This window comes from Labrus mixtus, chromosome 6 (genome assembly GCF_963584025.1).
Source record: "Labrus mixtus chromosome 6, fLabMix1.1, whole genome shotgun sequence".
NCBI classification, from domain to species: Eukaryota; Metazoa; Chordata; class Actinopteri; order Labriformes; family Labridae; genus Labrus; species Labrus mixtus.
Genome location: NC_083617.1, coordinates 6,066,740 through 6,091,446, shown reverse-complemented (window position 1 = coordinate 6,091,446; position 24,707 = coordinate 6,066,740). Strand labels below are relative to the sequence as shown.

Sequence of the window (24,707 nt, the reverse complement as noted above, 5' to 3'; positions counted from 1 at the left end):
TTTACCTTTACAGTTATATTGTTTATATTAGTTCTGTTGTTCCATTATTCACCATGCACCTGAAAACTTATCATTTAGTATTTAGTATTTAGCCTACCTGCACATAGCTCTGTATATATGCATTTATTTCTCGTTTACTGCACATAGTTCTGTTTACATCTGGTCACTACTGCACTCTACTCCTTATATTTTGTATTTTTAAGTTTAAGCTTTAAGTTGTATTTAAATTGACACTTTATATTTAGGTTAATATGTTTCGTCTACTTTTTAACACACTGTTGTTAATTTACTGCTCTGTGTGCCTTTGAATTGCCCCCCGGGGACAAATAAAGTTTTTTGAATTGAACTGACTTATCCACAGTTTATGGTTTCGCAGCCAGGGGGGGGGGGGGGGGGGGGAGGCAGCAACAGATGCCTGCGAGGCAGAACTCAGGGCATCCATCTTTGTGCTTCCACTTTTAGACAACAGGACCGCGTTTCTTTTCCACACCGGGTTAAGGTGAAGCAGCGTTCCCACCGTCAACAATGGCCTTTGAAGAACCCAAACCAAAGAAACAAAAACTTGCAGAGAAGGAGAAGGAGAAGAAAGATGAGTCTCCCGCCAAACTGAGGTGACCGAAACAATAACTAAAACACGTTTCTAGAGGACGAAGAGAGACGACCCTCCTCTCAGTGTGTTTGAATGTTTGTGCATGCCACATTTGCAGTTTTACATGTAAATCAGCACGACGTTACTTTATGAATATGTCAACTGAATGCACAGTTGAAGAAATGTTGAAGTTTAGTTAAATCAAATGTGTGCAGGAAGCAACCACTGTGGAGGTCGCTGTTTATGTCGGTGTAAAGTCCTTTGATATGGTTTACACTTTAACTCGCAGCTGCATCATGTTATAGGTCAGATGATAGTAGTAATGCAAGGGGGGGGGGGGGGGGGGGGGTACTTAATTAATTAGCATCTGCTTTTTTTGTGTGAATAATCACGCCCTGTAACTTTTAACTGCAGCCAATCTGCGTTTTATATCGTGCTGCGTTCAGGTGCTCTTCGGAAGCTCGAACTTCCAAGCTTGACGAATCTTTTTTCCAACCTCGGGATGTTTACGAGCTTTAAATTACGTCGTAATTACAATTAAAATAACCAATTGTACAATTGTTATACTAATTGGCAATTAAAAGGGACAAATCATAAATTTGCAGTTTGTAAATAGATAAAAAAAAAAAAAACGTTTTTCCCAACACCCGCTGTAAACTGAAGTCCTCCTTGATTTAGCGCCAAATATTCTGACAGGTAGCCTTACAACATTTTTTATCTGACTTTCCCAGGTGTTATTCTGACTTGTGGGAGACATCGTGTGATTTCTTTTTTTTTAAATTATTTTTAAGTCGAGAAACCAAATGTTCCGACACCAGGTGAATGCAGAGTTAAGCGTGACCACCACCTGCTGATGTGAACACTGTGTCCGTTCAGTGCCAACGTTAGAGAAAGCTCGGTTCCTTCTTGTACAACCTCCTGTGGAAAAGAACTGTTAAAGAACAACCACTTGGTCTTGTAAATGTTGTGTTTAAATGCTTTTTCTCCTGCTGCATAAATTGCATTCTTGGTGAGGTGCATCACTCTCATAATGGGGCATCTCTGCTGCAGCCACTATCATCAGCACGCTTCTCACGATGTAATTAAGCTTCTCAGAGAGTGAGAGTGGATTGAGGCTGGAGTCTGCAAAACAAGCCAATCAACAGACAGAAACAGACCGTGGCTCTTCCTCCCTCCCTCGGTTGCCTCCAACCAGTCGGTCTGGAGTAGGAGGAGCTGTAGGCTGCAGGGGAACATCGATCTACCCGCACAGAGGGCTGAAATGTGAAGTTTTTGAATGCTTTAGCTCTTTCTGAGCCGGTTTTAGGTTGCTCAACAGGTCTGTCAGTATCTAGCCGGTGCACACAGAGAAAGGGACACCATGTCTTCAGCAAGGTAAGAGTGCGTAGACATGAAGAGAAGAAAGGCAGGCAGGAGATCTGGTGTAGTGTAATTGGCTGCACAAGCTCTGTAACCTTGTGACTGCATATTGTCAGATGTAGGGAATGATAGTAAGGGTGGGGCATCTGCTTTGATTCTTTAAATGACAAAAACCCATCTGTGTAGCATAAGACAGTCTTGTTACATTAAGTCTTGTTACATTAAGTCTTCGGACGATGGTGGGGGGGGGGGAAAAAAGGATGAATTGGAAAACACATGTTTAGATGTGTTCATGTTGAGAGGTGACACATGTCCCGTAGACACAATTTGAGACTCAGAAAAACACAGCCATGACATGAAAAAACATGCATGAAGGCAGGACGTGTAAAAACATTTCCTGTAGTACACGTGTTCTTTGCATGCTGACACAATCTTTGCTGTATTTGCTCATACTGAAGCCAACATTGCAGACTAACTCACTTGCAATTGGTCACTGATGTGTTTCTAAAAACAAATTCCAGCGGGGATGTTTTGCGTTGACACACAGCTCAGACAGAGAGAGAGCGTCTTTCTGTTGCCGTCTCGCAAGCGTCGCAAGACTTATGATTTATTCAAGGTTTTATTTTTGCCTCAGGAATGAACAGGCTGCACACAAAGAGGCTCACAGTCAGCTGGTGCGGCTGCCCTGACGTTGTCTCGCTGTTAACGTCCTAAACACGGTTACCTGAGTGACCGACCGGGTCCTCGCCTCGGGACGGAGAATATTCATGTTCTTTCTTTCTTTTGATTGATTGTTGATGAGTCATGTGTGTTCATGAGCTACTTCTGCTTCTCTTTCTGTAACAATTTGAGCTTTGAAATCATGTGATTGAAGTCACATGGAAACAGAAATGTGGGTTATTCAATGTAGTGGTGAACTCAGAGTCGAGTGAACAAACATGAAGTACATGAAATGTGTCTGTTTTTACATGCAGTCTTAATCTAACTGAGTCAAATACATAGACAAACAAACACGACTAAATAGATTCTACAAAGCGGTCTCATTTTTACTGTTGAGTTTTTTTGTGTATGTTTTTATAATAACACTTAATGTTTCTGTTTCAGCCCTAATTCGCTCTTTGGGATGGGAAACCCCTTACTGGACATTTCTGCTGTAGTGGACAAAGACTTCTTGGACAAGTAAGTGAAAGGACAAAAGCCCGGTATGATTTCTGTTGATCCTATGAGCGGCAGTAGTCCTCACTGCTCAAGATGTGTGTGTGTGTAGTACTTGTTGTAGATTCACAATTAAAATGAATCTGAAAAATACAGACATGGATTTAACTTTTTTTTTTTTCTTCTGAGATTTGTTTTTTTGTGGGCTTTTAATGCCTTCGTTTGAGAGGACAGTGGATAGTGTAGGAAAATCAAGGAGCGGGAAAGAAGCCACCGGTCAGACTTGAACCCTGGCTGCATGCCAGACCTGAAAATTGTACTTTAACCCGAGAATTTAAAAGCAAAGAAAAGTGAAATAAACTGTTTTGTGAAGGGTGTGGAGCCTAATTCTATCTTTTTGCTGAATCTTTAAGATTAGTGTGAAAATCAGTTAAAATGAAAATCGATCTTATTTTTTTTTTTCACTCGAGTGGTGGTCTGACCATAAAGAGAGAGCTTCTCTGATGTTACTGTTGATACCGGACGGTGATGATAAGAGAGAGAACAGCACAGCACGGGGGGACAGTACATCTCTACTTTACACATTGAAAAACAAAGAATAAGAACCTCTTCTTTTTGTCTTTATAGTGTTCACATCAGGTTGACAGCTGAGCACAAAAGGTGTGACTCAAGTTCTCCTTTGAGCTGAAGTTTAAGTTAATGAGGCTCCTTCAGAGAATGACCTTACCTGCCCTGTAATAATGAAGGAATAAGAATGTTTCAAATGTATTGAAATAGTGCCAGCCATCAGTGGAAACCTGCTCAGTACGAGGAGCTGTTTTCTGGACTGTCCTTGCTCCGTCACACTGATTGACCAGCTCAGAGTCCACCCTCTGACTCCTTGTGTAAACCTGTGGATTAGAGCAAAACCAGCCGACCTCAGTTTTCTCATTGACTGAAGCGGGACTGAAACTGCATCATAATCCACAATCTATCTTTTTTTTTTAAGGATTGCACTTTGTGATTTGCATTTCGGACCGACATGACGATTTGGACTCTTGAGTTGCTCGCTCGAAACCTCCGGCTATGATTGAATACTTTAATGTTTTATTAATCACATTTTCAATGGAAGTGAACAAGACATTTTTTAAAGCACAAGCATTGTGTCTTCTATTCCACACGAAACAGATTGAAGACACAAAATTGTGGAGTTAGTTTATTGAAAAGCATTTTTCCCTCAGGTTAAAAACTGTTTTTTTTTTTTTTTATTTGCATTTGTTTCCAACCGCTCTGCAAAACTGACCCCTCCTCCTTCTCCTTTAATTATTTGCAGATACTCTCTGAAACCAAACGACCAGATCCTGGCAGAAGACAAACACAAAGCACTGTACGTACTCTATCTCTTACATTGCAACATCTGCTCTGGAGTAAAGTCTGTGTTTGAGCTCTCACTCGTCTCTGTAGTCTGTGCGTGCAGAAATGAATACGTCTGAATTCACACCAAGCTTAGTCCTCCCTGTTCCGGAGCGGGACAGACCAAACAGGCGCACACCAGAAATAAGGACAATTGACCTCCGTTCCTTTAAAGACGGCCAATGGCAGTGCAGCAGATTCAGCTCAGAGAGCCGGCCTCGGCCAATAGAAAACCAGGACACTTCACCTCCCAGTCCCTGTGAGACGAGAGCCAGAAAGCAAACATTTCACAGCAGGCGATAAGAAAGTCGTGTGTGTGTGTGTGTGTGTGTGTGTGTGTGTGTGTGTGTGTGTGTGTGTGTGTGTGTGTGTGTGTGTGTGTGTGTGTGTGTGTGTGTGTGTGTGTGTGTGTGTGTGTGTGTGTGTGTGTGTGTGTGTGTGTGTGTGTGTGTGTGTGTGTGTGTGTGTGTGTGTGTGTGTGTGTGTGTGTGTGTGTGTGTGTGTGTGTGTGTGTGTGTGTGTGTGTGTGTGTGTGTGTGTTAGAAAGAGAGCTGTACTAAAGTGTTCTGACTCGACACTGATCTGTATAACTGTAAGACTCATATTTACACGAGGATAAATGGATGTGAATCAGCCAGATTTATAAACTAAAACAACACCAATAAAGACCATAGTTAAGAGCTGAAATTCAAAAGGAGATTGGTACTCACACAGTCAACCTATAGAGTTTAAAACATTGCCTCAGGGTCCACACAGGTATCACTTTTTTTAAATGTTACTTCTTGTACTGGAGCCACTTTGGTCTTTCTTGTTTCTGTGCTCTGTTGTTGCATACAAATACATTAAAGGTTTCCCCCCCTGATCCAAACTCTTAAGAGACACATCAGTAAACTATACTTTAAAGTTTCTACAATGGTCAGTTCCATTTTTCCAACCTCTTATCTCCCAGATGTCTCCCCCCTCCGCAACCTCTGGCTCAGTCTCAGGACCTTTAGCAGCAGTCAGTCCTGTTACACTTTTCCAAGGACATATTTGAACATGGCGTCTCTTAACACGCGCATGAAACCGCACAAACACATGTCAGAGTGGAGGAAGATGTGTTTATATTTAGACCACACAACATGGAGAATTACAGATGCTTTGGCCTGAGGCAGACTATCAAAGCGCTGCTTCTGCCGTCGTGTTATGTAACAGGCGTAAATGGTTCAAGTACAATAACCAGCCATGAGTGTGCATGTGTGTTACACATGGAAGAAATATGACTTCTCTGCAGATGGGACAGTGCAGGACCAGATGGGCTTATGAGCCTTTTACCTGAGTTCATTTGGGTGACACATTAGCATAGACCGTGCAGCTCTAAACAAACCAATAAACTCCCTCTGTCAAATTAGAAATGTTCATGTTTTTATGTATTTAAATGTGACACTTTCTGATCTGAGACAAAGTATAAAAGACCTTCAAGATTTTGACTCTTCTAGCTGAGACAATGTGTCACACCTCTCTCATTCTTGTCCATTTAATGTAAAGCTACAGGGAGGAGCTGCAGCACTTAGCTTGGTGTAAACAGGGGAGTAGCTAATCTGGCTTAGTCCAAAAGTTAAGAGCATTCACCTGCACTATTGGGGCGGCTGTGACTCAGTGTCAGAGAACGTCTCTCAACCGGAAGGTCGGAGGGTTTGATCCCCAGCTCCTGCAGCCACATGTCCGATTTGTCCTTGGGCGAGAGACTTAACCCCAAGTTGATCCCTCTGCTTTGTTGGCTGCGTATTAATGTGATAAGATAACACTGATGGGATACTTTACAGAGCGACCTCTGCCATCAGTGTGTGAAATGCAGTGAAAGTGTAGGTGTGACCTTCGGTGTGAAGGCGCTTTGAGTAGTCAGGAGACTAGAAAAGAACTACACAAGCTCAAGTCCATTTACCATATTATATTTTAAATTTCCTTCTCATTAGATCTCACCAAGGAAATAAAGACATAAAATGTTGTCATTTAACGATCTAAAGCCACAGTTTGCTTAGTAAAAACCTTTTGAGTTCAGTACTTTATGATAATTGACACAGTTGAGTGGTGGTGCGTTGTCATATTTGAAGTTAGCGCCCCAAAAAAATATCTTGTCGGTCCCAATTTCGCAGAAGCGAGCAAACACTTTGAATGATACTGAGTCTAAAAATGTGTGACTTAAAATGTTGTTGTGTGTCTTTTTCTAGATTCGAGGAGATAGTGAAGAAGGGTGAAGTCGAGTACCATGCAGGAGGCGCCACGCAGAACTCTATAAAAGTTGCACAGGTCAGTCATTCACACACAAACTTTCTGTTTCTGTCACAAAACGTCAATATTCTGTTGAAGTTTTTAAGGCTTAATTGTACTCTTTAACGTGTATAAATGGACTAATCGGAGCTGTTGTCACCGCCTGTAGTGGATGATCCAAGAGCCCCATAACGTGGGCACGTTCTTTGGCTGCATTGGCAAAGACAAGTTTGGCAAAATCCTGAAGCAGAAGGCTGAGGAGGGCCACATCGACGCCCACTACTACGAGCAGGACGAGGAGCCCACAGGGACGTGTGCTGCATGCATCACCGGAGTTAACAGGTGCGTTATTGTTATAATATATATATATTTTTAAAAGGTGTCATTATCCATCTAGAAGTCTTTAATCTTCTTCTTTTGCTTCATCCTCTCAGGTCTTTGGTAGCAAACCTCGCTGCCGCTAACTGTTATAAGAAGGAAAAGCATCTAGACCTGGAAGAAAACTGGGAGCTGGTGGAAAAAGCTAAAGTCTACTATATTGCTGTAAGTAAAAGAAATGACAAAATGGTTTGTTGTGCTATCCTCTTCTGATATTGAGGTCACGCCACCGTTGTACCCGTGGGTTTCTGTGTGTGATAGCCCTTACTGCATGTGATTCATCAGAGCCCATCAAGATATAAAAAGCAGATCAGTGTTGACCCAATGTCACCGTTTGCTTCCAGGGTTTCTTCTTGACCGTCTCTGTGGAGTCCATCCTGAAGGTGGCAAAGCACGCGTCTGAAAATAACAAGCTGTTCTGCCTGAACCTGTCCGCGCCCTTCATCAGCCAGTTCTTCAAGGATAACCTCATGCAGGTTATGCCCTACGTGGACGTGCTTTTCGGCAACGAGACAGTAAGCCAGACATTCACAGTTCATCCTCTAGACAAAGTGCTTCTCGACTGGTCTAGCCGCAGGACCCTCTACGACGAAAATGTTCAACCACTCAAATAGATTTAGTGAAACAGGGTGGATTTTTGATGGATTCACATTTTTATGAGCCTATAGCGCTGACATTTTTTTGTCCCTTTTCTGTCCACTTCTTCTTCTTCTGTCGTTGTTTATTAGCAGTAGCAACCAGCCTTGAGGTGCATTTCTCTTATCATCTACTGTGCTGGAATTAATAAACTTGCCCCCTGCACGTGCAGTTTTATAAGAAACACACCCTTTTAGAATTAAAGCATAGCATAGACTATTTACCACAGTCACATATCCATATCAGTGGTAGAATCACTCGTCTCTCAAGTGGTCGGGGGTTCGATCCCCGGCTCCTGCAGCTACATGTCTAATATGTCCTTTGGGGAGACACTTAACCCAGAGTTACTCCCCCTGCTTCGTCCGCTGAGTATGAATGTGATTTGTATCCTTTAAAATAAAAGCACAGCATATACTTTTTGCTACTTTTTACTTTTTTTTTTAATTATTATTCCTGGCACGCATCCCGGACCCCCTTTGGGCCCTCACCCACCAGTTGAGAACCAAGGCTCTAGATACTCTACAGATGCCAGATACTGATAGTTGATCTCGTGTTTGTGAGTAAGACAATATTGTTTCTTTTTTCGTTCCTCAGGAGGCAGCTGCATTTGCCAAAGAGCTCGACTTCGAGGTAAATGCACTGACAGTCTCATTCAGTATTTGCACATGATAAGTGTTACATAATGTGTTTATTATTAACAGATTGTGTTCATGTGTGTTTTGTCTGTAGACTGAGGACATAAAGGAAATTGCAAAGAAAGCTCAGGCTTTGCCCAAAGACAACACAAAGAGGCAGAGGGTTGTCGTGTTCACCCAGGGGAAGGATGAAACCGTTATGGTCAAAAGTAAGATTAGAGTCTCTCTCTTTTTTCCCCCTTATGTTACTGCTTTGTGTCTCCTTTCCTTTGTCAGACGTGTCCTTTCAAAACTCTTTTTCCTTCTCGTGTTTTAGGCGACAAAGTTGAGACATTCCCCGTACGGAAAATCGACCCCAAAGACGTGGTGGACACAAACGGTGCAGGGGATGCCTTTGTAGGAGGTAAGGGCTTTTTATCTTCTCACTCCCTACGCTGCACAACAAAGGTTGCTTTTCTTTGTTTATTTGTTGTTGATCTTCTGTGTAGGTTTCCTGTCCGAGCTGGTCCAGGACAAACCACTGGATCAGTGTGTGAAGGCGGCGCACTACTCCGCTAACGTCATCATTAGAAGAGCTGGATGCACCTTCCCAGAAAAACCTGACTTCAAATGAGAATTCCCCCCCCCCCCCCCCCCGGGACAACCTTACCTTTGGCTTGAAACCTCTTTTATTTCAAAGCTCCCCTTTTTTTCTTTCAGCCAACCGTCCAAGTTGTTGTCCGTTTTTAGTTATCATCATTTTTGTATTTTATTCACTCACCATTTGTTTCACCCCTGATATGTCTGCATATCTCTATGATCTCCACTAGGGGCCGCTAGAGGATCATGCAGAGCCACAGGAGCTAGAAATAACCATAAAGGAGTCATGATCATTGTTGTTAACATAAAGGAGGGGGGTTTGTTCTAACGGTATTTTTGGCTCCGACACTGCCTGCCCAGTACAATGACACGGTTACACAGTCATGTTGACACCCTACTGTAAGAGTCTGTCATTTCCTTAACAGCTCACTCTACATAACAAGGACTGTCTTTGATGCTGCATTTAAATGTGCAGTTGTGATTTCTTTTATTTTTGTATTAATAATTCCTAATGACTTTAGACTGTTTTGATTTTAACAGGCCAAGTTATGAAACCAAATGTTTGTCGTTTATGCACACACTGAAATATGTCAGAGTCTCCGCCCGCTACGTCCTGCGATCACTGTAAACCGTCAGCTGTAGAAGTCACCTTCCAACTCACCATGGTTTGCTTTATCCTCATGCAGCTTTTGGGGAAGGGGCTTCTAGCAATGAGTGCCTTTTCCATTTTTTTTTCTTCTGTGTTTCAAACTTGTAAGGGGCTTACAGATGTCTTCTGAACCCACTTTTGATTATTCAGGGAAACTTACACATTAGACCAGTATGAGTCTTAAGCGGCTCATGTGGAGAAAAATAGACGCACGACATTTCTGAATGAATGTAAGGCAACTGGTATCGTTTGGAAAGCTTTCATTTTATTTGAGTGTTCTTTGGTCTAGTCATACTGTAGGTTTTAAAACGGACCTTTCTGTTTATTTGAGAAGATTTAGATTTTTCCAATATCTCAGAACATGTAACCAAACCCTTCAAAATGAGTTGAGAATGAATAATATTTTTCTCTGATTTCAGTGACATTTTATAACAATATGAGCTGAATTTAGGTTCAGGACACTTACCAAACATTTCAAATCATTAGAATACCTGATTTAGTGTTATTCTGTGATCAAGACAATATTTAACATTTGAAAACAAGATCAAATGTACACCTCTAAATGTTTCATTGTCTGCATGAAGTCTGCATTTTTGTGAAAACTAGCAGAGCTGTTCAGTCAGGATGTATGTCCCTGTGTTGACTGTGTGAAACACCAAAAAGCCTTATGTTCATCAAAGGTCTGAATGGGTCTCAAGTTTCCCGTTTCTGTGCTATACTGCATTGTGCACGCAGAAATAAAACTTTCGAGGTTATTCCTATTGTTCATCCTTTTCTTTTTTTTAACTTTACTATTTCATTTTAAGATGCATTTCTTTAATACATTCAAATGTTAATCTAATAATCAGTTTGTGTTAATGTTGAATTCACCCTGTAAATGAAAAAGGTTAAAAAGAATATAAACTTGAATTTCTGAAGGAAAACATTTTAAAATTCTCAGCTAAAGTGGAAATTTGCCTCAGAAATGGATAAACTGTTAAAATAATAGGTAAAGTGAAATATTTAGCTAGATAAAGTGATGGATAATATTTAAAGATTAGCAAAGATTGAAAATGTCAGTGAACAGATAGAAATAGTCTATAGAGTTATAATCAGTGGGAAAAAACTCTGATGGGAAATGTTTTAAATATTAATCACAGTATGGGATCAACTTTATTCTATAATAGTGGGATTGTTAGCTTAAGCAATTGATAACTGAAATTGGATAATGGTTGAAATGTTTAGGTAAAATAGGAGATAAATGGTTGAAATTATTTGCTATCTTTAAGGGTAAATATACATTTCAAATAGCTAAAATTAAGATGATAGTTAAAATAGATCATGTAGAAAAAGACAAAGTAATGGCTACATGGGTGGATAAAGTAAGACGAGTGAATAAGTAGCTAAAAAAGGTATAAGCTTAAACTGTGAGAATAGGGGGCGTTTAGCTAAAAGTAAAAGTAAAAACATCAGCTTGCACTTTTTGAAATAGTAAACTGGAGTAGTAGATAAACTGCGGCCCGCTGCCAAAGTTAAAAAGTGCTTTAAGCAGGTGACTGGGGCGACCTCTGGACATGGGATGAAAGCCATACCCTCTGTTGAAAGTTATTGTACTACTAGACCGACTTTGACACCACTGTTTTAAGGTGGAAAAATTACATATTATTGCTTTAATATAAGAACTTAATTAATCTTTAAGGATACCTCATGTTGAATTTTACCTTTTCACTTGGACATGAAACACAGGTGAAAAACAAGGAGTTTAATTATCCAATATTTAAAGAGAAACAATCAACAGTTCCATCATTCCTGAGATGATTTCAAAAGAGAAACTTAAGTTTTATGTACAGTGATCTGAAGCAGGCTTTCTATTGTGCACCATTGGTCTCTCTCTTTTCTCTCAGCCTCTCCTCTTGTAATGTGATGTCCAGGGCTCTGAGCTGCTTCAGGAAGCCATGATTGGGCAGGATGCAGCGTCGCTGTCGCACGTGCTCAATAGCATCCACCACCGTTAAGCTCTGTTTCATCATCAGGTACGCCAAGACCAGAGACGCTGACCTGCTGCGACCCATCACACAATGCACCAGCACCTTGTCTTCAACAGAACGAAGTACAGATTGATTTATCAGTCAGGCCACATTTTCAGATAAGGATCTAAATGTAAGGTTTTGATTTGCTGCAGGACTTACTCTCCGGATGACCGAGGGCCTCGTGGATGAACTGGGCTGCAGGGCGGAAGAACTGGGAGATGTTGAAGGTGGGTTTGTCATCAGCCTCGACACCATAGTACTGAATGTCCATGTCGCTGTAGTACTCAGCCCCGGTGAGCACGTTGTTAAACTTTCCCTCTGCCGCATTAAGGACGTGAGTGATGCCCAGGTCCCTCAGGCCAGAAAACTCCAGAGCTGTTTTCCTTGTTAATTCACACAAAGACATCAAATGAAGCTGCGCGCATGAATCACGCCTCACACTGTAGAAGTGTCTTTGTGTAAAGTGACTCACTCATCGCCGATGTAGACTCTGGGCCAGACCTCATCGACATGTGCATACTGAGCCCCGGTGCCAGACCAGAACATCTGTTCCAGGTCTAATGTTCCTGGTGTGATGTAATCACTGTCGGGGTCTACCTGCACGGCGGCGTACGGGTTCTTGCTTCTGGACTTCACAGCGGATGACGACATAGTTCACCTCTGCTGTCAAGTAAACACGATACACACACACACACAAAACAGTACTTCTTATCGCTTTGTTTTTTGTTTTGTGTCTGTCTCTTGAGAGCTGAAGTCTCTTGTCGGCCTGGGGGCTTCTTGACCTCTCCTGACACAACTTTTATATTTTTTGTCATCTGATTTCATGCAGTCTTATAAATGTGCAAGTAAACATAAATCTCTGAACTGAGTGTACAGCTGTGTAGATGAAATATTATGTACTTCAGAGATATTTGATACACGCTCTTAAAGCTGCAATGATGAGTCACTGAATGAATAACTTGATCATCACAAAACTAATCAGCACTCAGGTGCTGGGTTTCTTCTTGTCCATGACGTTAAACAGATTTTTGGGGGGTATTGTGAGTCCCACTCCAGTCATTCAATTAGAGGTGGCACAAAATGTCAATACAGTAATATATCTATAAAAAAAAATGTAGAGAGGAGCGCTACCTGGACAAAAAAAAAAGTGAAGGATTGAGGCAAGCAGTCAAACAAAAAAAACAGAAAAACTCCTGACTGTGATACAATTATCGAATCGCCGGTGCCAAATATTGATATTGCAAGTAAAAAAATTAAAAAGACAACCTCGCCAAATCAACCTGAAATTCCACCTGATGGTGGAATTAAAAAAAAAAGAAGACAGCGGGATAATGTCGGACAGCGGTGAACAGAAGTTAAAGGGTGAGGCGTGATAAGATGTGAAAGTGAATCTGACTTTGTACAGTATGTAAACTAAACCCAATTGTTTTAAATCACTGTACGTATGTTGTGTTTCAAATGAGTTTTGCAGGGACGCGGAGGGTCTAGCAGTTACTGTAGGTCGCTGGCGGGTCGCTGCCCGCCTTGTGGTCCTCCAGGCAGACTGCGGCTCCTTTCCCAACATGTCATTCCCTGCTCTCTCTCTCTCAGTTTCCTACACTATCTGTCCTGTCAAAATGAAGTCAAAAAGACCCAAAAAATCAAGAAAAAAAAAATACTTTTAAAGTTTTGCCACTCTTCACTATTTTTTGGCTGCAAAACTGACTTTTTACTATTCTTTCTTACTTATACCCGAAGCCAACTTGAGACTGTTTTTCCTTATTTTAAAGCACAAAGGATCTCCAAAATGTTAACATGTCCCTGGATGATGTTGAGCAGCTCATTGTCTCTTCTACTCATCACTGGTTAAAAACCTTTAAAGCTTCATCAGTGTTTCTTTGTTTACAGATTGACTTTTGTAAAAATCACCTACCTCTTTCCTGTAACTGTTTAAAGCTTTAGATCCGTTGCTGAGCAGGGTAGCAGACCAGCATTTGAACTTTTCCACAGAGGACATGTGTGAACTGTGTGTGTGTGTGCGTGTGTGTGCGTGTGTGTGTGTGTGTGTGTATGTGTGTGTGTGTGTGTGTGTCAGCAGTAAGCGTGAAGACTGAAATACAGATCTGGAATGGTAACTGCTCTCTCAGGCTCTGTGTTTAAGATGATATTTTTAGGCAGCCAAGCTACAACACCTGACCTCAACGACGTCACACACACACACACACACACACACACACACACGTTCTCTGTGCTTTCTCCTTCCTCATAAGATAGCCTTCCTTGTGTCACTGTTACACTTTCTTTCAGAGTATATGGTGAAGAAAAACACACTGAGTCATGAGAAACAACGCTAACAAAGAAACAGACTTTCAGTAAAGGAGTCGCTTTGCGCTGATGCCGTTGTAAGAATGTCACTCGTGTGTGGACCGGTGTGGGGATCAGGTCACATTTGTCAGTCCTGGGTTATTTCTGGAGACATAAACCTTGGAAATATTCAGTTGTCCTTTTTCCAAATCGCTGAGATAATCAATAAGACTTTTAGTGATTTCTCGTCACATTACATTCTTGTTGTCAGATTGAGTTTGAATTACAGAAAATGTGATTTTAAACCAAACAACCATCTGTGAACACCTGTGCTGGGGCACCGACGGGGAGGTGTGCACTACGTCATGGTGTGACGTTGTTCTCCTCCTCTGTGACCGGTCTGCTCTCTGTGTGCTCTTCTCCAGCCGCCTCAGCTGCTCCAGAAACCCAGAGTTGGGTCCAATGTCTCGGTTCAGACGCACAGCGATGATGGCGTCCGCTAAGGACAGGCCGCGGCAGATCATCAGATACGCAAGAACCAGCGCTCCAGAGCGACTCACACCCATCGCACAGTGCACAAACACCTTCTTGAAACACACAGTGATCAGTATGTTTTACCCCTTGATTGAGTCAGCATGTAATCTCAATAAACGGCTTTGTTGTGTTAAATTTATGTTTTTTAATATCTGATGTGTGCTGTAATATGAGGGTTAATGTCCTGTAAATTATTTAGAACAATGTTATATTTTTAGTGTTATTCAGATTCTAATTATTATTACATTTTATTCCTTGTTTTAATGTAAATTTAATCCAATTGATCTGCTTATTTTTAATTTTCTTTACAAGAAAAGTGACAGCTTAAAAACCTAACATGAAAATATGATGAATAAAAAATACACGAGGGAACATAAGTGATTAAAAAATAAAGAAAAAGTAAAGTCTTTTTCAACATTAATCATGAATGAGCTCCTCTATAATCCCCCAAACACATTTCAATAAGTATACACCAAAATGAAGCCAAACCAAGCTTTTTTATTTTGCTTCTAACATTGCCATTCTTGATTTTAACTCTAATATATATTTTTAATGTGCTTGTGTAGTTGTACATAATGAATCGTCTGCTGTTATATTTGCCCACTGACCCTTCAGAGCCCTGTCTATGAAGTGTGCGGTTGAGTTGAAGAAAAGGTTGGAGGTCAAACTCTGGATGGTCTGCAGCTTCAACGCCGAGGTATATTCTACTTCGAGGTCACCGTAGAACTGCAGACCTGTATTGATCGGGTGTCGTCCTGCTGCGGCGTTCATTATGTGAGTCACACCCAGAGATGACAGAATGGCTTTATCTCTCAACCACAGACCTGCAGGGAAACAACACACACAGAGTACAAACTGGTTTTTAAAATGACAAACGTTTCAAACTGCTCGTTGAGGTTTTTCTACTCACTCGTCTCCGATGTACAGGTCTGGCCAGACTTGATCGACAGGTGACACTGGCTTTCTGTTTTTCCAGAGCATTTGCCTCAGCTCTGTCAGAGGTGGTGATCTGGGTTGATTGACCTCTGTTGCAATAAATGTGCTTATGTGTGGTTTTTTAAGTTAATGTTTATGGATTTGTGTGTGTGTGTGTCTGTGTGTGTCTTTACAGTGTTTTCCGTCTCCTCCTCCTCTCCCTCTCCAGGCTCATGTCGAGGCTGCGGAGCTGCTGCAGAAAGCCCAGGTTGGGGCAGACGTCTCTGTGCGGCCTGACAGCAGCCACCGCCTCCCGCAGCCTCAGGCCCTCAGCTATCATCAGGAAGGCCAGGACCAACGTGGCAGAGCGGCTCACACCCATCAGACAGTGGACAAACACCCGCCCTGGAATAGAGATTCATGAAAATGTGTGAACATGGACAATTACCTCAACAATCATATTTGCAGCAAAATCTGTCCTAAATTCAGTCACACACACTCAGATATCTTTAGATGTCACTAAACTTGCCTCCCATGGCCAGTGCAGCTCTGATGTATCGTGCTGTTGAGTAGAAGTAAGGACTTAGGATGAACCCTATTGCATCATCAGCCTCTATCCCATAATAATCCACATTCATGTCTCTGTAGAAACGTGGGCCGGTGTTGACATAGAAACAGGGGCCAGGGCCGTGATTAGAGGGTCTATGAGCAGCATTTACGATGTGAGTGATGCCCAGACTGTGGAGAGCGCCATTGTCACGAGCTGCCACCCTGAAATACAAAAGACACTCAGAAAACACAAAAAAAAAAAAAAAATGTCACAAAACACATCGACAGTTCTCAAATCCAACATTTTAGATAGCAAGACACACTCAAAACACATTTTACTAAACCACAACTCGTAGAAAAAAGTGCTGCAAAATCAAAACCAAACAATTAAAAAAACAGACTTTTCAAACAAACAACAATTAACACAAATTCAAAATCATGTCGACAAAACACAACCTTGCAGAAAATATGGCATTCAACAAAACAAATTTCACAAAAGGATATTTCACAAAACATGAAACCGTGTTGTGAAATGATTTTATGCTTTGTGAAACAGCATTGTGTTTGTGAATGTGTCATTTGAAGCCTTTCTGTGTTTGGTTAAATGTTTTTGTCTTTTGTCAAATGTGGTCTGTGGTTTGAAAAATTTAAATGTTGATTTGGGGATTTTTGTTTTTCTTTTGAAGTGGTTGTTTTGACCCTCTGGGCCACCGTAGTGAACCCACTCATTGCCGATGTAAACATTCGGCCAGACTTGATTGACGTGTCCGGTGGGTCGCCTGTCTGCCAGCAGGAACTCCAGCAGCTCTGACACAGACGGAGGCTCGTATGGTGGATCCCGAAGAGACATACTGACACACATAAAAAGCACACCGTAAACTTTCACTTTGACTCAAGTTTATTCTGCACATGTGAAATTATTTTCCGTCTGATGCTTTTCTTTACAATATACACTTCTCAAAATGACCTCATGCACCCAGTCATCTTCAGTGTTAGAACAAGACATGACAGGCTGAGCACTCAAACCCTGAAATACCCCCAAACTAAGATGTTCTCACTCTGAATAATATAAACTTACCTCACTTCAAGTTACAGCAAACTCCTCTCCTACCATGCTCACACTTATTTCCCTATGAACACACACCGACTGTTTCCTTTTATAACCCTGTAATCATACACTCATGGCACCAAAACATCCTGCAGGATTCATCAGCACACTAGACATTTCAAAACACATTTATTACTTCATTTCCATGAGGTTTTATTCTGATAGATAGAAGGCTAATGTAGCATCGTCCTGTGAACTTTAACATAAGCTCACCGGCTGAGTTTCCATGATCACAGTCTGTTATGAAACATATCACTGGACTGTAAGCGCCTCTATGTTGATACATGGCTGCTCTGCCGCTTTAAGAAATATGAGCTACATCTGAACTTTAACTCAAAGTGTTGTGACTTTTTTCTTCAAAAACATTGTTATTTTCATTTGGGACCAGAAACAATGCACATAAAATATGTCCAAGACACAGTATCTGAGGACAAATACATAATCCTCTCTTTTACCCTTTATACTGAATATAGACAACAGGTGGGGAGAGATCTTAAAGCCAAATTAAAAATAGTTATATTCAAAAGCATTGAATAAATTTCAAATTGCAATGTTATAAAATCTGATTTGAATTCTCAATCTTTATTTTTATTTTCTGTATTTGTTACAGCTCCAGCCGCACCCTCTCTATGTGTTCGTGACAGACCTCATTTGATGTGAGTGAATCCTCCAGGTCTGATTTTGTCCACCTGTGCTGCTGCTGGTGAAGCTTGATTGGCATACAGTAGCAGTAAACAACAAGAGCAGTGAACCAATTAACCAATCAGAGGACAGCACTCCTTAAAAAAAAAAAAGCTTGGTCAGACATCAGTCTGGGCGCAGCTTTGTTTCATTTCAGCTCACCACTGTGTCTTTCATGGTGTCTAAAAAAAAACAAAAAAACACAAGACTTGCGGGTAAAGCTCTTTACTTATGTTCTTGACTAATACAGAGTCACACATAAAATAATAATAATATTATAATTATATATAATTTATAATAAGTAAATATCAGCACAGTTCAGTCTTTGAAATTGTCAAGGAGCGCTGGCTGCTGTGATCTGGTCCAGCAGCAGGAAAGCAGTCCGCAATAACAATCAATCCAACAGGGGGTATAGGCTGAAGACGGATCAGAACCAGGCAGAGGGTCAAAAAGCTAGCAGGTATGTAACCACAGAAGGAGACACTGAACAACAGAGATCCACATGGGAGCACAATTAAACTCACACTGTTGTTGTTGTTGTAAAAACATCAAGCAGCCAAGGCGAGGAGAAGACAGGATCCAAGGACACAAAGGCAGAACTCAAGGTCAGGGATAAAAGGCTGAAGCAATTACCAGGAGAGCTACGAGATTCAGCGGTCAGAGACAGGCAGAGTCGCGTCAGGTAATCAATCCAAGAGTGAATGCTAGAAAGTCTAGCAAGAAAGCAAAAGAACAATTTGGCAGTGTCTGAGCGAACCGGAGAGGCTTTTAAACTGACTTGATTGCAGCTGAGAGGCAGCTGTGTAAAGGTAAGTTGAGTTGGCGGATGGGGTGGCAGGCAGTGTGGAGTCGAGGCAGGGTGAGTGGAAAAGTACTGAGTGAAGGCAGAGGAGCAAAACTGTGACTCTATAATAGTTAAATGTTCTGAAAATAACCTTTTGTCTTTGGTTTTCTTAGTCACTCGTTTTGTGTTGGACTGGGTCAGGTAATAGTTTAGTTTAGTAAAGACATAAAATAGAAAATAGGTTAAAGGTCACATATTATGCTAAATACACAGTTTTTTCTATCACTAATACGATATGTTTCCTTAGTCCGTCTTCAAACCACCCAATGATGAGAAAAGTCCATCCTCTCCGTCTTTTCCCTGCTCCACTTTTCAGAAAATGTGCGCTCAAACAGGCCGTTTGGAGATTTTCCCTTCATGACATCACAAAGGGCTGTAGCCCCTCCCCCAGGTGGGTGACACTCCCACAGCTAGGTGTTTGTTCTGCCTTCTCACCGTAAACAATAGGGCATGGTGCAAGAAAGCCAGAGCCTCCAAGCCCTTCCAGAGAGGGGGCGTGGTCAGACACAGCTCATTTACATATTTAAAGGTACAGACACAGAAACAGCCTGTTCTGAGCAGGGCTGAAATAGAGGGGTTTATAGGCATGATCAAATACAGGATCAGAGTGGATTTAGAAAAAGAAACTTCACACACATGTTCTGGGGAGCTCTGAGACTTATTTAAACTTGTTGAAAAGGAGGATAATATGTGACCTTTAACTGGCTTGAGAGTATAAACCAATGACCGTATGTTTTAACCAAGCTGTTAAAAAATGCACAGTCTTAATTTTTTGATGAAGTAACATCAGTATCTTTAATTTTTTACAACAAGTTTGTATGCAAAGGTTTTGCATATGCCTTATTACAACAACAAGTTAGCATTTTCGTACAGATTGAAAATGAAAAACAACATCAAAGAAATATGAGACAGTGCTATTTACAATATTTGACATAACTATTGCCACTGTACACCGTATTCAAATTTTAAAATGCAACTATGGAATTAAAGTTCATTTCAACACCATCAAAATAAACCAACCACAGATACATTTCAACATAAAATATTTTCAAAATATATTGTCTACGCTATGTAAGAGGAGTGTAACCCATCGGAAAGAAAGAGAGTTCATGAGGTGAAAAAATAATAATGATGGGGCTTGGAGGAGGTGAAAGTCAGACGTCAGAGAAGAGGACACAACCTCCGTTTGAGAGCCAGCTGTTCATCCAGCTTGAGGAGGAGAGACAGAAAGTTCCGGTTTGGGTAAATGGCTCGTTTTTGGACGACTTGCCTCAGAGCGTCTCTTAGAGGGAGACGCTGCCGAAGCATCAAGAATACCAGGACCAGAGTGGCTGATCGACTCACACCCATGATGCAATGCACGAGCACTTTACCTGTAGAGCAAGATGGAGGAAGAAAGCACATTGTGGGACATGACAATATGTGTTTTTTCCCCCTCTGACATCATGCTTAGGGTGGAAAGATCAAACAATTACTGAAGGGGTCCTATTATATTTAATCTATTCTCGTCCTGTCTGCGTCTGGCGTTGTTTTTTTTTATTTGTGAGGTTATATCGTGATGTCATTTTAGTCCTTGAGTCCTTTTATTTGTAATATTTGCCCATACTAAATACAAAAAGAACTCCCTTCATGTTTTTACTATTAAATACCTTTTCACTTCCTGAACGACAAACGAGTAAATTATGATGTCAGATTTGCTATGTCAATACAACTTGCAACCGTAAAACACAGCAGTACAACACTAAAACATTATTTGAGCTTCCCACCCAAAGTCTGACATCATAGAAAATTGGCCGCTGTGTAAATATGGTGAATGGGTGTCTAAATATTTAAATACTATACCGTCTTTGCTCCTCAGCGCTTTGTGTATAAAGTCAGCTGCAAGTTTGAAGTACTGACTGAGGTCAAAGTGATCTGAATCCTCTGCCGGGATGCCAAGGTAAATACAGGTGTTCCCGTAAAAACTCTGGTCGCCGATGCTGCCTTGTTTGGAGTGTGCTGCGTTCAGGACATGAGTGATGCCAAGCTTTTGTAATGTCTTTCTATTCTGTGCAACGGCCCTGAAACACACAAACACGCCACGTCAGAAGAATGAAATAAAGCATTGGGATGCACATACACAAGTTATTTATAATAACTTAGTGTTTGATTTATTAAGTTGAAAGTGAAAGTTTTCCTCGCAAACAAACATGGAAAAACTCACACATTTCCTATGTACAGGTTGGGCCAGACTTCATCCACTGGTGTGAGCTCTAGTGTGCAGGAATCCAAGATGAGCTCTAGTTCTTTAATGAGAGGCAGGTTCGGTAGCGGCTTGCTCCCTGACATTCTCCCAGTGCTCCTCCGACAGACCCCCAGCACACTGCTCCTGCCTGTCCCGTGTCCAACGTCTCCACACCACCAGCAGTCTGCAGCAGTGAGAGACGGGGGCAGGTGGTTTGTCTGAATGCTGCACGGCTCCAAAATTAGCTCTCTGTGTTCAGTGAGTGCTCTGTGACTGCATGTGGAGTTATTTAATGTCGCTGTGCATTGATTGGTCTGTTGGTTGACGACAAAGGTCCTGAGGGGTAAAAGAGAGGGACTCTGTCTGTCCCCAATGAGGTCACAATAGGCGAGGAGAGGGGAGGGCTGGGATGGACACAGTTCAACTGTATACAAACAGTCAAATGGTACAAACAGAGAACGTCTTGCGTGGTGTTAAATGGTGATAATGACTTTCTGCATACCAGGGGAGAACAAATCTAAAGCTGTTATGTGTTTCCATAGCAGGAACAAGGGAGCTTTGGAGGTACACATTGAGTTCCACTGCAGGGAACAAATCTAAATTAAGTACTGAGGTCTTTTATTGCATGCCCCAAAAGGTCCCTTTGGGATGGTGCTTTATAAAAGAACAGGGGCGTTGAGTTTGGGCCTTGCATTCAACATTAAGAAAATCATCTGGGCAGTGAACTCTTATATAATTTGAGTGCATTACAGTCGCAGGCCATCATTATCTGGCACAAGAGCACAAAACAAACAAAAAGTGGCGAACAAAATGTGTTTGAAGAAGCTGCTCTTGCAACACATTATGTTGTTAATATGAATGTTTAATTTTTCAGCAGGATGCAGTAAAGAAATGTCAGACTTCTATTTCCCTGTGTTCATCAAAAAGCCTAGCATTAAAATACCTAACTATAAAACACAACACATGGAATCAGGTATATAGAAGAGCAGAAACATTAAGTAGCATTTCTGTTGATGTACAAAGACACTTATCGCTTATTTATAAGATATTACATTTATTGGAAATGAGACTGTAAACAAACTTAGTGTATAATAAGGGAAACATTAGAATAAGATAAGAATAAGTTTTCATGATGTATTTATGAGATTTCATAGCTTGGTGCTGATAGCCTAGCAGTTATGTTGCGCGCCCCATGTACGGAGGCTATAGTCCTCATTGCAGCAGCCGTGGGTTCGATCCCAACCTCGGCCCTTTGCTACATGTCATCCACACTCTCTCCTCCCAACATTTCCTCTGTCCTACCTAATAAAAGAAAAAAATGACAAAAAAATGACTTACAAAATTACAGTTCTGCAGCGATGATACTAAAACATAATAAATAATAATACAAATAATTGGCATGGATATAGTCTGTGTAGATCACTATACAACAGGTGCATTTTTTACATACTGTATCAGCAGGCTCTTCTCCTCATCCTCACAGGTCTTTAGACTTCAGTGGTAACACTCTGGGCTGAGGGAATCTTTTAGTTCCTAAAAAGAAGATCCTCTAACTAAAAGTTCCTGGTATTTTTGGTGGAAACATAATAACAAGAATCGTTCTTCAGGTTGTTTTACTTCAGCTCATTCCGCCTTGCATCCTGCAGTTCTCGGTCCAGAGCTATAAGTTGTCGCAGGAAGCCTCTGTTTGGGAAAATCCAGCGTTTCTGTAGCACGCAGCGTGCAGATGACAGAAGACTGAGGTTGTGATGAATCATCAGATACGCAAGGACCAACGCAGCCGAGCGACTCACACCTACAGCACAGTGCACAAACACCTTTCCTGGAAATCACAACAAAGAGTATCAAAATAAAGTGAGAATCTATGGTAGACTGTATAAAAAAGATGGACAACATAACAGCCCAGTGAAGCCAAAATAATATAGAGCTCCCCCTACTGACTGGCTGCTGTATAGGTCATCACCACCTTTTCAATATTAGCAGATGGGACACGGGTCAACTCTGAAATTGAACTATATCTCGAATACATTTTACTCAAACATGGTTTCTTTCATCATCATCAGTCAGTATTTAACATGCTGTTTTATTTCCAAAGTTCCCTTTTTTGAGACGTTAATTTTAATTAGTTATTTGATGCAAAGATACAACGCCATGACCGACAGCTCTGTTGACAAACGCGGCTCCTGCAGCGCTGTGAACAATGGATAAGCATCAGAGAGGAGAGTAACACTTACATAAGAATAATTGAATGTTGTTAAATTATCTGAATCTCTTCTGCTGAAGACCGTACCCGGCAGAGGGATCTTTGCTGTTTTTATTGGTAAGTCAAATGGGTGTTTGCGAAAGGGGCGGGAAATCTATTTCACGTCTAGACCAGTCGATCCGTACTGCGCAGACTATGGCTCCAAATAACGTCACCAGCACAATATGTCAGCGACAGAGGGTGTTTTGACTTCACTTTTTATAAACGGAGTAGGTGGTGATGTGCTGTTCATCTTTATACACAGTCAGTGGGTTTTTTTTTTTTCTTTTTAATTTGTGTGGCAGCTGACGTTACCTCCTGACGTCAAAGCCTGGTGAATGAACTCCGCAGCAGGATAGAAAAATGGTGAAATATCGAATGTTGGCAGGTCGTTGGCGGGGACGCCGCGGTATTTCACGGTGGTTCCATAAAAATCGTCGCTGCCTTTACAGCACAGTTTCCCGTGTGCTGCATTCAGCACATGAGTGACACCCAGCTGCCAAAGCCCCAGTTTATCGTGAGACATGAACCTGACACAAATAACAATATATTATTCATGAGTCTTAGACACACACATGAACAAGGCACAGGGTACTCACATGTCTCCCAAATACAGGTTTGGCCAAACCTCATCTCCGTGTCTGCAGGAGCGTGGAGCTGAATGCAAAACCTCCTCCAGCTCCTGCAGAGACGGGATCTTCCCTTTTGAATCGTCCGTCGCACACATGGACTTCTCCTCCTCTCCTGGATCCGTGTCACCGACATTTCTCTGCTCAGTGTCTTCCTTATCACAGCTTACTTCACAGCCGGCCCGTTGGATCGGTTTTCTGTCAGTCATTTGAAAGTTGCCAGGCAGAAAAACGACGACATTTATTCCCTTAAAAAAATGAATCACGCTGCTGTCTGTTGCCTTTGCTTTGGCACGCTGTCTCTGAATGTCATGAACAGGTGGTGCATCTTGGCTCAGACTCGCAGCCTAACTTTTTCTGACTCAACTTTCTCAACAACAACATAACAGGCTACTAAATACAAATGTTTGATCAGCAAATTTGCTGTGTTTTCACCAAAACCAACCAGGTTCTTTTTTCAAGGGATTAAAAGGTTCCTCTGGAAGGTTCTTCCTTGTTGTCTACGTTTCCATCGAGGGCCCGTTCAGATGAAGTGGATTAGTGAGGTGAGAAAAAGCTACACCTGTTTTCCACCAAACAATCAGTAGATCGATTAGTGTATATTTGTATAGCACCAGATCATAACCAAACTATCTCATGACACATTCAAGAAAGAGCAGATCTTGACCGTACTCTTTGTTTTATGATTTAGAGCTGCCCAGAATTATTATTATTATTAAATCAGTAAGGAAGCACTTGGCAACAGTGGGACAGAAAAACTTCCTCTTAACAGGCGGAAACCTCGAGCGGGACCTGAGTCACAGGTTGACAGCAATCTGTAGTGAGTTTCTGAACCATCAAAGAGGGATAGAGGAGAGACGCTCTGCTGTGTGTGACATCTTTGTCTCAGCTCGGGAGAGTGTAAAAATGTGAACGGACAAAACAGACAAAAAAGGGGCACTGGTGGCGCAGTGGTTAGTGCGTGCGCCCCATGAGTAGAGGCTGTGGTCCTCCAGGCGGGCGGCCCAGGTTCAAATCCCACCTGTTGCTCCTTTCCCGCATGTCATTCCCCACTCTCTCTCTCTCTC

General features: G+C 41.6%; 4 protein-coding genes and 1 long non-coding RNA gene across 7 annotated transcripts; 1 reads left to right on the top strand and 4 right to left on the bottom strand.

Moving 5' to 3' along the window:
• Positions 1–503: 503 nt before the first annotated feature.
• On the top strand, positions 504–10,375 carry adka (adenosine kinase a). 2 transcript variants are annotated; one of them, XM_061039652.1, is made up of 11 exons: positions 504–611; positions 3,053–3,127; positions 4,416–4,469; positions 6,706–6,784; positions 6,915–7,087; positions 7,180–7,288; positions 7,468–7,638; positions 8,354–8,389; positions 8,489–8,603; positions 8,711–8,797; positions 8,883–10,375. In XM_061039652.1, exons 1-11 carry the CDS (start codon positions 526–528, stop codon positions 9,005–9,007), a joined length of 1,110 nt encoding a protein of 369 aa, XP_060895635.1. In that variant the 5' UTR covers positions 504–525; the 3' UTR covers positions 9,008–10,375. The 2 variants fall into 2 exon arrangements, with proteins under 2 accessions (XP_060895635.1, XP_060895633.1); XM_061039650.1 differs by lacking the exon at positions 504–611 and adding an exon at positions 1,795–1,963.
• Positions 10,376–11,416: 1,041 nt separating this feature from the next.
• Positions 11,417–13,716, bottom strand: LOC132976021 (dual specificity phosphatase 29-like). Of its 2 annotated transcripts, none has more exons than XM_061040966.1 (4): positions 13,544–13,716; positions 12,104–12,294; positions 11,791–12,014; positions 11,417–11,696 (listed from the first exon to the last, which is right to left on the bottom strand). In XM_061040966.1, the coding sequence occupies exons 2-4, from the start codon at positions 12,280–12,282 to the stop codon at positions 11,470–11,472; spliced, it is 630 nt and encodes a 209-aa protein (XP_060896949.1). In that variant the 5' UTR covers positions 12,283–12,294; positions 13,544–13,716; the 3' UTR covers positions 11,417–11,469. The 2 variants fall into 2 exon arrangements, with proteins under 2 accessions (XP_060896949.1, XP_060896948.1); XM_061040965.1 differs by having other exon boundaries at positions 12,104–12,291; positions 13,544–13,715.
• A 1,210-nt stretch (positions 13,717–14,926) lies between these two features.
• On the bottom strand, positions 14,927–15,856 carry LOC132975233 (uncharacterized). The gene is made up of 2 exons (XR_009673251.1): positions 15,359–15,856; positions 14,927–15,303 (listed from the first exon to the last, which is right to left on the bottom strand). It is a non-coding gene; the product is annotated as an uncharacterized LOC132975233 (long non-coding RNA).
• Positions 15,857–19,603: 3,747 nt separating this feature from the next.
• Positions 19,604–21,570, bottom strand: zgc:153981 (dual specificity protein phosphatase family protein). Its single transcript, XM_061039649.1, has 3 exons — positions 20,749–21,570; positions 20,388–20,605; positions 19,604–19,918 (listed from the first exon to the last, which is right to left on the bottom strand). The coding sequence occupies exons 1-3, from the start codon at positions 20,871–20,873 to the stop codon at positions 19,707–19,709; spliced, it is 555 nt and encodes a 184-aa protein (XP_060895632.1). The 5' UTR covers positions 20,874–21,570; the 3' UTR covers positions 19,604–19,706.
• Positions 21,571–21,778: 208 nt separating this feature from the next.
• On the bottom strand, positions 21,779–24,037 carry si:ch211-223p8.8 (dual specificity protein phosphatase 13A family protein). Its single transcript, XM_061040964.1, has 4 exons — positions 23,611–24,037; positions 23,327–23,541; positions 22,387–22,591; positions 21,779–22,067 (listed from the first exon to the last, which is right to left on the bottom strand). Exons 1-4 carry the CDS (start codon positions 23,847–23,849, stop codon positions 22,025–22,027), a joined length of 702 nt encoding a protein of 233 aa, XP_060896947.1. The 5' UTR covers positions 23,850–24,037; the 3' UTR covers positions 21,779–22,024.
• Between the last annotated feature and the right edge of the window lie 670 nt (positions 24,038–24,707).